Source organism: Podarcis cretensis, assembly GCF_951804945.1.
Source record: "Podarcis cretensis genome assembly, chromosome: 16".
Taxonomy (NCBI): Eukaryota; Metazoa; Chordata; class Lepidosauria; order Squamata; family Lacertidae; genus Podarcis; species Podarcis cretensis.
Window position 1 is genome coordinate 42,025,491 of NC_137186.1, and position 13,364 is coordinate 42,038,854.

Here is a 13,364-nt window from a genome sequence, read left to right on the forward strand (position 1 = left end):
GGCTCCTATCAAATGAACTTTATTTTTTTCTTAGTTGTTTTTGGGGAGGGACCTAGTCTCAAGCTTTAGCAGAGTGAAAGGAGTTTCATGAAGGTTACTCAGAGCTGCCAACAAGTCTTGTATCTTCTTCACTCTGGCACACAATCTCAGCTGAACTAAAGCCTCTTAATTTCTCATATTCCAGTAGACAAGACCCTAAAAGCAGACATTCAGGCTGGCTTAAACAATGGACCAGAGTTTTCTTGACCAGACTGCTTTGCATTCTTTAGTTTCTGGGGGTGTCACCTTAACCATGTATGCAGGTTTCGTTGCTCATCAGGGAATGTGGTCTGCAGGCTAAAAAAAGCTTCTTCACCACCAGTTAGATAAAAATCAGGTGTGGTAAACTTTTGCTCCTCCAGATGCTGCTGAATCACAGCTCCCATCAACCCAGCAAAGATGGCTAATGCCCAGGGATGATGAGAGTTGTAGTTCAGCCAGATGTGGTGGGCCAAAGGTTCCTCATGCCCAACATACAGGATAATTGACAAGAAAAAAATTAAGATTGTCACATGGGATGAAGCAGACAGAAATGAGCCCAAACCTGTATACGTAAGGGCCACGTTGGGTCACCACCGGCTTTCCTCCTTGAAGAACTTCCTTTGGATTCAGCACCTCAAATAAATAGATTGAAAAGAAAAATGGCACCGGGAGGTCTTTCCACAAGTTGAATGCCATGCCACTGGGATCAAGGCGCACATTCTGTAATGACAAACATGTGCTCCATCAGAGGTTGTTGTTGTTTATTACTCCCCCTTCTCCCTAAGGTGGGTTGCAACCATTTAAAAGACAACATTAAAACCAAATTTTAAAACCTTACAATTACCAAAAAAAATACAAACATGAAAAACAACATTTAGTAAAGATAAAAAGTAGTAATAAAAAGAAACAAAAAATCATATAGCTGGGAAAAAAGCCCTAAGTGTGTGTATCTTATGCGCCACATAGCCAATATATTGTTTAACCAAAAGGTAGCAGAGAATTAGGCAGATATGCCAGTTTCTGTAAAAGGAGGGCAATTGAGTAATAAAGAAAGGAGGGGATATTAAAACAAAGAAGGACAAAAGGGAAGTAAAAGAGAATACAGTTGTTTATTTCTCCTGGAACACATCAGCAGAGCATGTGTTGCGTCATATTTACATTCTTTGGCACATATTCTGGGAATTTTTGAGCTAGCATCTGATCTAATCTCAAAAATAAGAGGAATGCACTGCCCAAGTTTTGTACCCTTGAGATGAGGCAAGCCACAACTCGAAATTCTGTAATTAATGAGTAACTTTGTCTCTGAACCCTGAAGGGCCAGTCCCCCACCCTCCACCCCCGGGAGCTGGTGTTTAGGCCCTGTGTCCAACTCAGGCGAGGCTGCTTGGAACCAGCTGTGAGGAACCAGTGGCCATCCAGATGTTGGACGGCCTGACCAATGTCCAGCAACATGTTCCCTATCCCTGAACCAGAATGCAAAATTACATTGCTCGCTTATCAGTTTAGTTAGAGTATATTTAAATCAATGTTTGAAGAACTCTGCAAATACAGGATCCTTTGCTGGAGAGCCATTTTGGCACCATCCGCCTGCCTGGGTCAGGCCTTACAGGGTGGTCGTAAGTGGGCTGCTGCAAGAAATGTCATGGTGAGGGAGCAAGGAACCATGCTAGAAGAGAGAATAAATGCCTAAGGACATAAGACAAGCCCTTTTGGCTCGGGCCAAAACATCCAGTTGCCCCCCAGGTGCCTCTGGGAAGTCCAAACAAAGAACCTGCGTGCAACTCCCCCCAGCAAAGAAGAAACAGAGCTACAAGGGGAATACAGAAACCCTAAGTTACTGAATCACTAACAATATCCATATATAATTTTATTTATACGTTTTTTGTTTTTTGAAAAAATAAGGGTCTAATTCACATCAGTTATCCTAGTGCTTTTGTACTAAATGGCTAGAAAACTTTTTCACTGGGAGAAAAAGTTTACTTCTAAGCAAGTGGGATAAAATATTGCCCATATCATTCTACTTATTTCTCTGCAAGTAAGGCCTGCTCTGCAGTATGCATTTAAGGCAGTAATGTACCCCCTTTTAAAAACAGCCATGGGAACTGGGAACGGTCATCTGTGAAGGGTGCAGAGAGTTGTTAGGACATCCCCTACTCCTCTCACCAATGGACATCCTCCCCCCACCCCCAGCTACAACCACCTCCACAGAACACTTCTGACTCCCAACGGTGCCAATCACAAGACGTTTTCTGGCATATGTGCCATAATAGCACATGATGTTCTGTCAGGGTTCATAACTAGCCAGTGCAGGGGATTGAACAAACAGCCTATTGAAAATGGACATGTTACGAGTCCTGAGATGCTACTGCGGGTTTTCTCCACACCAGATTAAATCCTCAGCTTCAAACAAAGTTCTGCTTTAAAGGGTGTTTTCTAGGATGTAACACAAGTTGCAAGAACCACTTGAGGCAGAAGCCTGATCTTTTGAGATGCGAGAAGAACTTTGAGAACTCATTATATATGCTCCAGTTAGAACAGAAATTGTTTGTAGTGCTGTGAAAATGAGGTTTCTTGAGAGTGTGACAGCTCAGAGAGAGCTTGGAGAGGCAGCTGGTTCCCTTTAGAGTCAGTAATTTGGTTATCAGAAGAAGGAGAAGGAGAAGAAGAAGAAGAGGAGGAGTAGGAGTTTGGATTTGATATCCCGCTTTATCACTACCCGAAGGAGTCTCAAAGCGGCTAACAATCTCCTTTTCCCTTCCTCCCCCACAAGAAACACTCTGTGAGGTGAGTGGGGCTGAGAGACTTCAGAGAAGTGTGACTGGCCCAAGGTCACCCAGCAGCTGCTTGTGGAGGAGCAGAGACACAAACCCGGTTCCCCAGATTACGAGTCCACCGCTCTTAACCACTACACCACACTGGCTCAGAAGATACTCGGATAATTGATCAATCAAAAACCACAGCAGGAATCAAAGCAGTTTAAGAATTGGGCCCAGCGACGGAGTGGGCAGGGAGCCAGAGAGAATGCAGTAGTAAGAATTGGTATAACATAGAGACCAAAGGGACTGAGCTACAAATTATGAATTCCCCAACTTGAAATTTGTCTGCTATGAACTCATTAGGCAGCCCCAGGAAAGCCACTCTCTTAAATTGGTTCTATCTTCAATAGGTTTTAATCTGAGTCATCCCGATGGATGCAGAGCGTGATGTTGCCTTGGACATTTTAATCACAAAGGTAGTGTGTGTCTTCCATCACGATATCATTTAAACTTGCGAAAGATTTTATTAGAGGGAACAAATGTATTATACAAGTGTGATGTTGGGAAAGTATTAACAAAGCTTCAGAAACCAAGGATTACAAAAACAATTTGGTCCTCAGGAAAAGTAATTGTATAAGCTGCCACTTCACGGTTAGGTAACCTAACCAAGCACCTTTTATAAGACTGCTGCGCATTAGACTAATAGCAAAAAAAAAGGGGGGGGCTGAACCAACATAGCCGAAGAGGTGCACACTCTTGACCACGGTGATAAACTCCAATCCCGTTTGGATTTTATTTGGAACGGTGCTGTATTGTTAAAACAAATGTTTACAAGATACAACATGATTTTTACGAGACATTCTATTTATTTCTGCAGTAATATCCAACCGTTTTAGGAACTCCTCTCTGGATTTGTAAACAGTTTACTCCTTGGTCTTTTTTTGCTACTGAAGATGTCTCACAAGGCAGCGGGTACAGATTTTTCCTCAGGATTTACTCCCAAAGCCTTTCTCACAAATGAGCATAGCTGCAAAGTAGTGGAGGTTTAGGATCAGAGTTTTTCTTCTGCTAGATGGTTTACCTTCCCAGGTTGATGAGCCCCATCTGCCCTTCACTTCCCTCTACAGTATGTGCAGAAACCACCTTCTTGATCATTGGACCCACTCCATCCGCCGGGGCCTGTCTTTACATGCAGTGGGTTGTCCCTAACTCAGTGAGGGTTTGAGACCCACCAGCTATCTTCCCCTGGTTTAGCCAGCCATTGAAAGCTGTTTCTTGGGGTGTGGCTACTGCTGCACGCTGACAGCTTCTAGGAGCCACAGGTGAGAGCTGAGTGCAGAGTGGGGACCAAAGGTGGACAAACTACCCCAGAAGGAGCATGGCATGTCCCCCACCAGAGGTACTACCCCTCCCCTAAGACACTCCTGTCACCATGTAGTTGGTCCTTTTAAAAGGCATTGTGCTACTGTTGCTCTTTGGTTTCTTGCCTCTCATAGTTGTGATGCATATGGTGTTTTAATACAGGGTTAGACACATGCAGAAGGTGCCAGGCTCAGTCCCGAGGCAGAGCAGAGAAAGGCCCAGTTGGAACCCCGGCAGAGTTGCTGTTGCCAGTAAGACCAGTGGACAATGATAAGCTAGAGGGACTCATGGTCTGACTGGGAGTAAGGCAGCTTCCTATGTTCTTGGGGTCCTCCAAATATTGTTGGACTCCAGCTGCCATTAGCCCCAGCCAGCATGCCCAATGGTGAGGCATCATGGGCAAGCGTTCAAAATTAGCTAGGTGCCAGGTGCATTTTGCACCTTGCTTTTGACCACTTGTGAGCAAGTGAAGATGCCTGGGCCCCAGGATGGCACCTGACATTTCCACCATCTGGGGATCATTGGATCGGGACTGTTTGCACACACCAATACCCCATCCTGTAGAAGAGGTCACCATGAAGAAAAAGAGGTCAGAATAGGCCAATATATATGTGGCTGTCCCTGGATCAAGTGACTTTCCTTCTCTAAGTTTTCAAAGTTCTCAACCTGGCTTAAGGTTGTCATCTGAACTAGCCACATGTTTAACTGAGAATCAATCAGAGACAGTCCATCATTTGAAAAATAAGACTTTCCGTTTTGGTGACTGTAGCCTTGGTTTAAGGAGCCCTTTGGTGCCTAGCTTATATATTTGAGTTTCTAACACTGATCATGGGAGCTGTAGTCCAACTGTGTCCGAAAAGCCACAGGTCCCCTATCTAAATGGAGGATGTGTTATTATTTCCCAAGTGTAGATGCAAAAGTGGCTTGAATGCAAGGCAAGGAATGTCTACTGCTAAGTGGAGAGAGACTCTGGCAGGCAGAACAAGAGAGAGGGTTTCCTGCCAGGACACAGGCAAGCACCACCCGCACAAGGCCATTCTTGGATTCCTAGAATATTTGGTTGTGCTTAAATAGACCACAACTGAAAATATTTGATCAGCCATAGTCATGTGGTCACTGGGAGAGCTCAGCAGTGCCTTCCAACGCTACAATTCTATATTTCTGTGTCCCCAAATTCCCTTCTTCACAGGAATGTTTTTCTCAACTTTGACCAAATTCATTTAGGCTTAATCCCTTTGCTCATTCTACAGCCTCAGCAGATAAGATCCAGATAAGAGAAGGCAGGAAAGGGCGGAGGGAGGGGGAAGCCAACCCCCCCTTCCCTTACTTTTAGGAATATTTTGCAATGAGGTTCCTATTTGTGCATTAGAGCAGGAAGTGTTTCTGCTGATCTGAGGCTTATGTAAGACAATGTCAGCTGCTCAAGCCCAAGCCTCCTGCCTTAACACGAGACTTCTGACCACAGCTTGACCCAGGGTCTAATGCCACCACCTGCCTGAGTCTTGCAGCTTTCCCTATCATTGTACCTCCATTTTTCAGATGTCCCTTAGGCAGCTGCAAAATACTTTTTCCTAAAAGTCCCCCCCCCTACTGTATTTATTTAGGGCTTGACTAAGGCAGTTCCTGTTTATTTCCTGAAAAGCAGAGGTAAAGGATAGGGTTGCCAATAATTGGACTATAGTTATATTAAACCTACAGCTTATTCCTTCCACAAACACCATTGCCTCATGTGGTTTTCCAAAGGCTGAAGGACTGTTCAACTGAAGTCCCCCTTGCAGATTATGGTTCAGGCCAACCTCTTGGCCACGCTGGTGGTGGCTGGTGGGAGCTGGCACCCAGGCACCTCTGAAGGGCCACAGCTTCCTCATGCCTGGCTTAGGCCCTGGAGTTGGAGTTTCCTTTAATTACAGCCGCCAAACCTCTTTTCTTGGGAAACTATTGTGGCCATATTTAAAACAGTAAATTGTCTAACTTTGTGAACCACTCAGTGCAAGTGTATGGTCTCTCCTCTCTCTATAGGAGCTGGATACATTTATTATTCTGTACCAAACAATGTAGAAAATCATTATAGCATAAGCTCTTTTTGGAAATAGAAGTAAGAAATGTCATCATAAAGTTGCAGTCTTATAACTTATGTACATTTACCTGGGAGTATTACATTCCACTCAAAAATTCAGTGGGACTTCTTCTCAGTAAAGATGCATAGGGTCGTATTGCCTGCTGCAATATGTACACGTACTCATATGCCAAGGAATTGTGGCCCTGCAGAGATTGTTGTGTTCCAGCTCACATCAGCCCTAAGCTAACACAGCCAGTGATGAGAGCTGCAGTCCATCAAGGCCGCCCCCCGCCCCCCCGCTCTCCAGAGATCACGCCTGCTTGTGGCGGAGTCAGGGGTCCATAAAACACAAGAACAGCTTGTGACATTCCAAGGCAAAGCTCAAGTGTATACTAGATAAGATGAGTGGCTCCATTCACAGCAGCTGAAACTGGTACCAACAATTTAATACAGCTCTGCTTTATAGAATTGTAGCATTGCAAAGGACCCCAAGGGTCGTCTAGTCCAACCGCCTGCAATGCGGGAATCTCAGCGAAAGCATCCATGACAGATGGCCATCCAACCTCTGCTTTAAAACCTCCCTTGAAGGAGAGTCCACAACCTCCTCCCGAACAGCTCTTACTGTCAGAAAATTCTTCCTGATGTTTAGTTGGAATCTTCTTTCTTGTAAGTTGAAGCCTTTGGTTCAAGTCCTTCCCTCCAGAGCAGGAGAAAACAAGCTGGCTCCATCTTCCAACTAGCAACCCTTAAAATATTTGAAGATGGCTATCATGTCTCCTCTTAGTCTCCTCTTTTCCAGCCTAAACACACCCAGCTTCTTCAACCGTTCAAGGCTTGGTTTCCAGACCCTTGATCATCTCGCTTGCCCTCCTCTGCACACATTCCAGCTTATGAATAGCCTTCTTAAATTGTGGTGCCCAGAATTGTACACAATATTCCTTCCAGGTGTGGCATCACCAAGGCGGAACAGAGTGCTACTGTTGCTTCCCTTGATCTGGACACTAGACTTCTGCTGATGCAGCCTAGAATAGCATTAACTTTTTTTTGCTGCTGCATCTCATGTGTGACTGTGTGTGGTTGTGTGGAGTTTTCAAAAAATATATATATACAAAAGAAAAAGAAACACAACCTTTAAATATCTCCCCAAAATAAGATGGGTATAAGATCTAGAATAAATCACTATACTGGCACTTTGGCACAAAGAGGAAGAGAAAATAAGTAAAAGGACAAATTGCATTTATAGTGAAGACAAAAAAAATAATGTAATGCAATCTCTGTTCTACGTAGCTAATGCGTAAATGGCATATGAAATAAAGTTACACTATATAGCTTGAATGTTTGCAGCTTCTCTTTCTCTTGTAATAGTTGTACATGGGAGTAACTTTCTCCAATATTCCAAAGATTTTTATCTCTGTGTATACTTTATTGGAAGCCGCCCAGAGTGGCTGGGGCAACCCAGTCAGATGGGAAGGGTACAAGAAATATATTATTCTTACTATAAAAAGAAATAACAACAACAACTTTACCAAAAAGAAATACAAGGTCACTCCCATCGAAGGTGGAAGTATGTGCCTTTAACAGGAAAAAAGGTTACAAGCAGGTATAATATCTACCAGCTGTGCCTAAGTTCTGTATCAGCGGTGCAATATTTTCATTGACATTTCACAAATACCTGGTGACACAGATTTAAATCAGTTTTTTATCCACTCATTCAGACAGACTTCGCTACTGCTATATTCAAGCCATCTTCCCAGATTTTCTTTGGGCCCAAAGAGGAACCTGTTTGACATAGCTTTGCCATGCTAATTTAACATTTTTGAGGGTGGTGCAGGGAGTAGCCTGATCTCAGGTGAATCCTACATTAATTGAAGGGGTCTTGAGGACAAATAAATGCCGGATCCTACCTGCACTAAACATTTAAAGCAGCACTCGTACCACTTTCAACAGTCAAGGCTTCCTCCAAAGAATCTTGAGAACTACAGTTTGTTATGGGTGGTGAGTTTTAGGAAACTCCCTATCAGAGCGGTAGCTGGGGGGGGTGTCTAGCCACGGTTTCTGATCCAGTGAAGCCCCCTGTGGGTTTCTGCTACGGTGTGAGAAAGAAATTCTGAGGGACAGAGGGAGGGACAGGAAGCTGAGGAAGAGAATCAGTTGGACTAGATGACCCTTGGGGTCCCTCCCAACTCTACAATTCTATGATTCTATGATACCTTCAGAACTTTGAATGCGCTTAAATAGCGAAGGTTGAGGGATTTTACAGACTATACATGATCTGCACACAGGAAAGTAAGGGGGGGGTGAGCATTTTCCCTGCCAGAGGCAGTTCCCTGGCAAGCTCTGGTCAGCCCGGCTGCATTAGGAATGTAATAGATAGGCACTTTCTACCTTTCTACATTGGCTCCCAGTACGTTTCTGAGCACAATTCAAAGTGTTGGTATTGACCTTTAAAGCCCTAAACGGTCTTGGTCCAGTATACCTGAAGGAGCGTCTCCACCCCCATCGTTCAGCTCAGACATTGAGATCCAGCTCTGAGGGCCTTCTGGCGGTTCCCTCACTGCGAGAGGCCAAGTTACAGGGAACCAGGCAGAGGGCCTTCTCGGTAGTGGCGCCCGCCCTGTGGAACGCCCTTCCAGCAGATGTCAAAGCGATAAACAACTACCTGACATTCAGAAGACATCTGAAGGCAGCCCTGTTTAGGGAAGTTTTTAATGTGTGACATTTTAGTGTATTTTTTGTCTTTGTTGGAAGCTGCCCAGAGTGGCTGGGGAAACCCAACCAGGTGGGCGGGGTACAAATAATAAATTATTATTATATTACCTTAGACTTGCAAAAAGCATTTCTTCACCTCACATGGAACCTAAAATCACTACAAAACTATCATTTCCTAAAATGAGTAATAAAACAAAAATAAAACTGAAAGGAATCTTGTTGAAGCTTACTCGGGAGTAAATTTACATGTCAAAACTCCTTGCACAGAACCAAGAGGGTTGGTTTTTTTCCTCAAAGAGGAAAAAAAATTAAAAAGGAAACACCAGAGGGCCTTGGCTGATCTTATGGAAATGCAGTCTTTTAATGATTGTGTGACCAAATAATCCAATTCAAAACCTGACCAAATAGACAATTGCTGCACACAGAAGTTCTACTTTTGACAAACAATTTGTTTTTAGTGGAAGAGATACTCATTTCCCCATTGTTCATAGATTCCTTTGTATTCAAATGATATTGTGCCTACTTTTATGTCCTTTACGAATAAATCTTTCAAGGGGGGGTGCTTGTATGCATGCATGTGTATGTACACAAACATGCATGGGGGGGGGGGAGTGCCAAACTGGGTCTAGGTGGCAGGAAGCCCAGTTTCAGCCCTGCTCCCCATTCCCTTCCAGAGCTGCAATCTCCAGATTGGCTTAACACTCAATCCCTTTTCCCAGGGAACTCTGGGAATTGTAGCTCTGTGGTGGAATAGAGTCTCCTAACACGCACAGCCCCCTTTAAAAACTGCAGGTCCCAGGATTTTTGGAGGAAGCCATGACTGTTTAGTGTGGTGTGATGATGCTTCAAATATATAGTGACGACGAGTCTGTGGTAAAACAAACTTTGACATTGACTCTTCACACATATATAAAAATAAAAGTTTCAAGAGGACAGGGGAGTGTTCAATCTACCTCAGAAAGTTTTTTCACGATTTCTCCCCTTCCCAAACAACACTGCACAACACAAGTGTCTTTATGGAAACTTCCCCAATGCTCTTCTTCTCTTTTGTTGCACACAGTCATTGCGCATTGCAGCTATATAACATCTTCGGAGGGTATCGTTCAGGTCAACAACTGGTCCCCATCTGCCCTTAAACCTCTTGTAATTCTCAAGAGTAGGAGGAAGAATTGTCAGCTGACACCAGACAAGACTAAACAGTGTCCTGGAGTGCCTTGTATGTGGGTTTTCTGCCTCGGTGACCTGACACAGCAATTTAATTCTTATAGTTCTGCTGTGCAAATTTGTTGGACCAACAACTGAAAAACGCCCAGAGACAGAACAATTCCTGTTCCCAGAAAATGGAGGCAGCAGTAGAAAGAACAGAAGCATGACCTCATTTTTTCAAATCTATCTTCAGCACTATTTCTGCAAATGAGGACCCCAATTCTGCAGCAGAAAGTCAAGATTCTGAAAGTTTTGGATAATCATGTTTTTCCTAAGAGTTACTGCTTCCTGCTTCTTCCTGAATTAGCCAGTGAGGGGTCATGAATGCTTTTGCAGAGTGGATAGATTTCCTTTGAGCAGATATTAACATGAGGGAGGCGTGAACAGAAGCTTAGTGAGAGGATGCTCACAAAGGAGGAAGCTTGCCCTCTGACCTGCATCAGATACCCATGCTAGCCCGCCCCCCCTCACAGCACACTTGAAATCACAGCATTTGCTGCTTACCAGCTGAGGACCCCATGGGGATTTGAGGGCTGGTGCACTGTGCTTTGCCTCTCTCTGCCTTGGCCTCAAATCGCAAATGCGCGCACACACAAACTCCCACCTTTCAATCTATCAAACAGGAATAAATTACAACAGCCCTGCAAAGCACCTTATGATAGGCATTTTTGGCAGTCTGGATACTCTAATCAACAGCACAATACAAGTAGCAAAAATATTATAATTATCTAGCAAACAGGACATTCAAACTCACTATTAGTCATTCATACACAGGACAACAATTGTATCATAGTCAGCAAGTATATGCTTTGTGCAGGGGCCTTTAAAAAGCAAATATACGAGCACACATTCAACTGGCATACAACCCAATTAGTTTGCAACATTCTGCACCAGATGAGATGCTCATTATAAATCTTCCTCCAGCATTTTGCTTCAACCCAATTTCTGGTAAAGGAATAAAGAGACACACACATGCACACATAGTCTCTTTTTCATCTGGGCTGAACTGTGCTCTAGGTAAGGAACCCTTTCCACATTCCCCTCTACTTGTTGCAGAGCAGAAATCACACAGACCCACAATGCTACAGGGTGTGCCTTTCCCCCACAGTTAAAGGAACAATTACATGAGGTATGTGCCAGATATCCAGAGTGAAAAGGAACTGTCTATTCTATTTGGACGAGTTGAGTGGATAGCCCATAGCAGGTGGACCCCACAAGCCAGCCTCATTACCAAGGACATCACAGCTCAGTGGTAGAGCATCTCCCTGGCATCTCCAGGCAAGGGAAGAAAACTCCTGCCTGAAACCTTGGAGAATAACCATCAGTCTGTGAAGGCAATGTTGAGCCAAATCCTGCCCTCATCACACATCCCAAACAGAAATAAGCACCAGAATTTCTTAGATCTTGGAGAAAGGGGTTTAAGAGGAAGGTTTCATAAGCAGATCACTTCAAAGGCTATATTGCAAATACAGCTGAACTAGAGGTTATGCAAAATGTGCAGTTGAATAACTACATGCTTAAAAAGATAATACTACTAGGTGCCAAGGGGAATCAGTTTGCACTGGGCCTGGAGCACATGAGGAAATGAGCTCAATTCCTTCCCTCCTGTGATGGATCTGGGGGAAATTTCCCCTATTGAGGGCAATCAATTTAAAACAGTTCTCTCAGATTAAGTGTCATGGACTGGCTGGATGCAGAGGAATGGTGGGAAGCACCAGCTGGGGAATGTCCAAGAGAAGAAGGCTCAGAGCCAAAAAATGGTGGTGGGATGACAATAAGTGGTCAGAGGGAGAGAGAGCAGACTGGGAGTAGGAGGTGTTAGAAGCTGAAGAGGCAACATGGGTTAGTGAGCAGAGGGAGTCTGTGGCAGAGAGAAGTCCAGCTGAAGCAGGAGAGGAGTGTGGCCAAGAGGCAGAGATGAGATAGGATGGTGAAGAAGCAAGGGGGTCTCCCCCTCCTGCTGTGACCAGCTCCCCTCCTCCCATTTGTCTCTCAGAACCAGAAGAAGTATGAAGAGGGATTGCTTGGGAAGGACCCAGGAAAGGAGATGATTTAGGTAGCTGTGGGAAGGCAGGGACCTTCAGTCTCCACAACTGCCTCATGGGGCAAGACCTATCAGATTTGCTGGCATTCCTCAGCAGACCTTGTTTCTTCTAATAAAGAGTTAACTTCACTTACTCTGTGATTTATTGCTGGCTCGCTCCTGACAGAAAGAGATATGCATGGTCTGCTTATAGAGTTCACCACACCTCCTGAGCTGTGATCCCAACATAAATCTCCCCCACAGACACAAACACCAAACATACTCTATTTTGCCTTTGTGGGGAGGAGGCAGTCATTAGGAGCATTTTAAATAAACATTTTAAGATTCGGTGTTGCAATCAGCCTTAACACACATGCATAGTCACTAACGTGCATTTAGGATAATTAACTATGCTGTCCCAATTTCCATTCAAATGCACAGGATGTATAAGATGGGGACAATCAACAGCATCCTTCCCAGGACAGGTAAACAAGCTACCTCAGGTGCATGCTGATCAGGCTCTCTTCCCTCTGCAGCCCCAACCCCGGCCAACTGGGAACTCTATTTTGAAGGCAGAAGGAGCAAAAACACCATAAAAGCTGCCTTATACTGAATTGGACCATATGATCGTAGCAGCAGGAGAGTAGCTGGGTCAACTTCAAAGCAGGGAAAACTTTTGCTATGATCTTCCTGCTGTGCTACTGCTCCCCCCTGAAGGAGAGGAGAGGCGCTGGACCATCCCTGGAGGATGCTGGACCCACCAAGCACTGATTCGCAACAGCTGGCAAATCCAGACTTTCCAGACTTCTGGAAAGGGGAAATTGTTAGTTTGATGTGAATGATTTTAGGACTAGGGGGAGGTTGTCTCCCCGAGAGGCAAGTAAGATGTCGGGGCGCATTTTTAAAAAGCACCTCCAAGGAGACCCCCCGCCTCGAAGGGACCAACGCGGCAGGGAGCGCGCCGCGCGCCCCCGGCTGGGCCAGCCCGGCGCCCCGCGGGAGCGCGCCGTGCCCGCCTCGCCCCCCCCCGCCCCGCGCCCCTACCTTGACCACCTGCTCCTCCAGGATGGCCGGCAGCGAGACCACCAGGAAGACCCCGAAGCCCAGGCAGAGCAGGCCGGCGATGGCCAGCCCCACGGCCGCGCGGAAGGCCGAGCAGCAGCGCGCCATGGCGAGCGCCGAAGGAGCCGGCGAGAAAGTGCCTCCGGGCGACCCGAGAAGACTTCGC

General features: G+C 45.2%; 2 protein-coding genes across 4 annotated transcripts in view; one reads left to right on the plus strand and one right to left on the minus strand.

Moving 5' to 3' along the window:
* Positions 1-13,359, minus strand: part of SCARB1 (scavenger receptor class B member 1) — a 59,937-nt gene extending 46,578 nt beyond the window's left edge. For 2 of the 3 annotated variants that reach the window (XM_079957790.1, XM_079957788.1), the window contains exons 1-2: positions 13,181-13,359; positions 584-741 (exon numbers count right to left, since the gene is read on the minus strand). In XM_079957790.1, coding sequence (XP_079813916.1) covers positions 584-741; positions 13,181-13,306 — 284 coding nt within the window. In that variant the 5' untranslated portion in view covers positions 13,307-13,359. The remainder of the gene's footprint in view (positions 1-583; positions 742-13,180) is intronic. The other variant, XM_079957789.1, reaches the window with a different exon arrangement.
* AACS (acetoacetyl-CoA synthetase) overlaps positions 1-13,364 on the plus strand; it is a 415,323-nt gene that overhangs the window by 241,700 nt on the left and 160,259 nt on the right. The gene's annotated exons all lie outside the window — the stretch shown is intronic.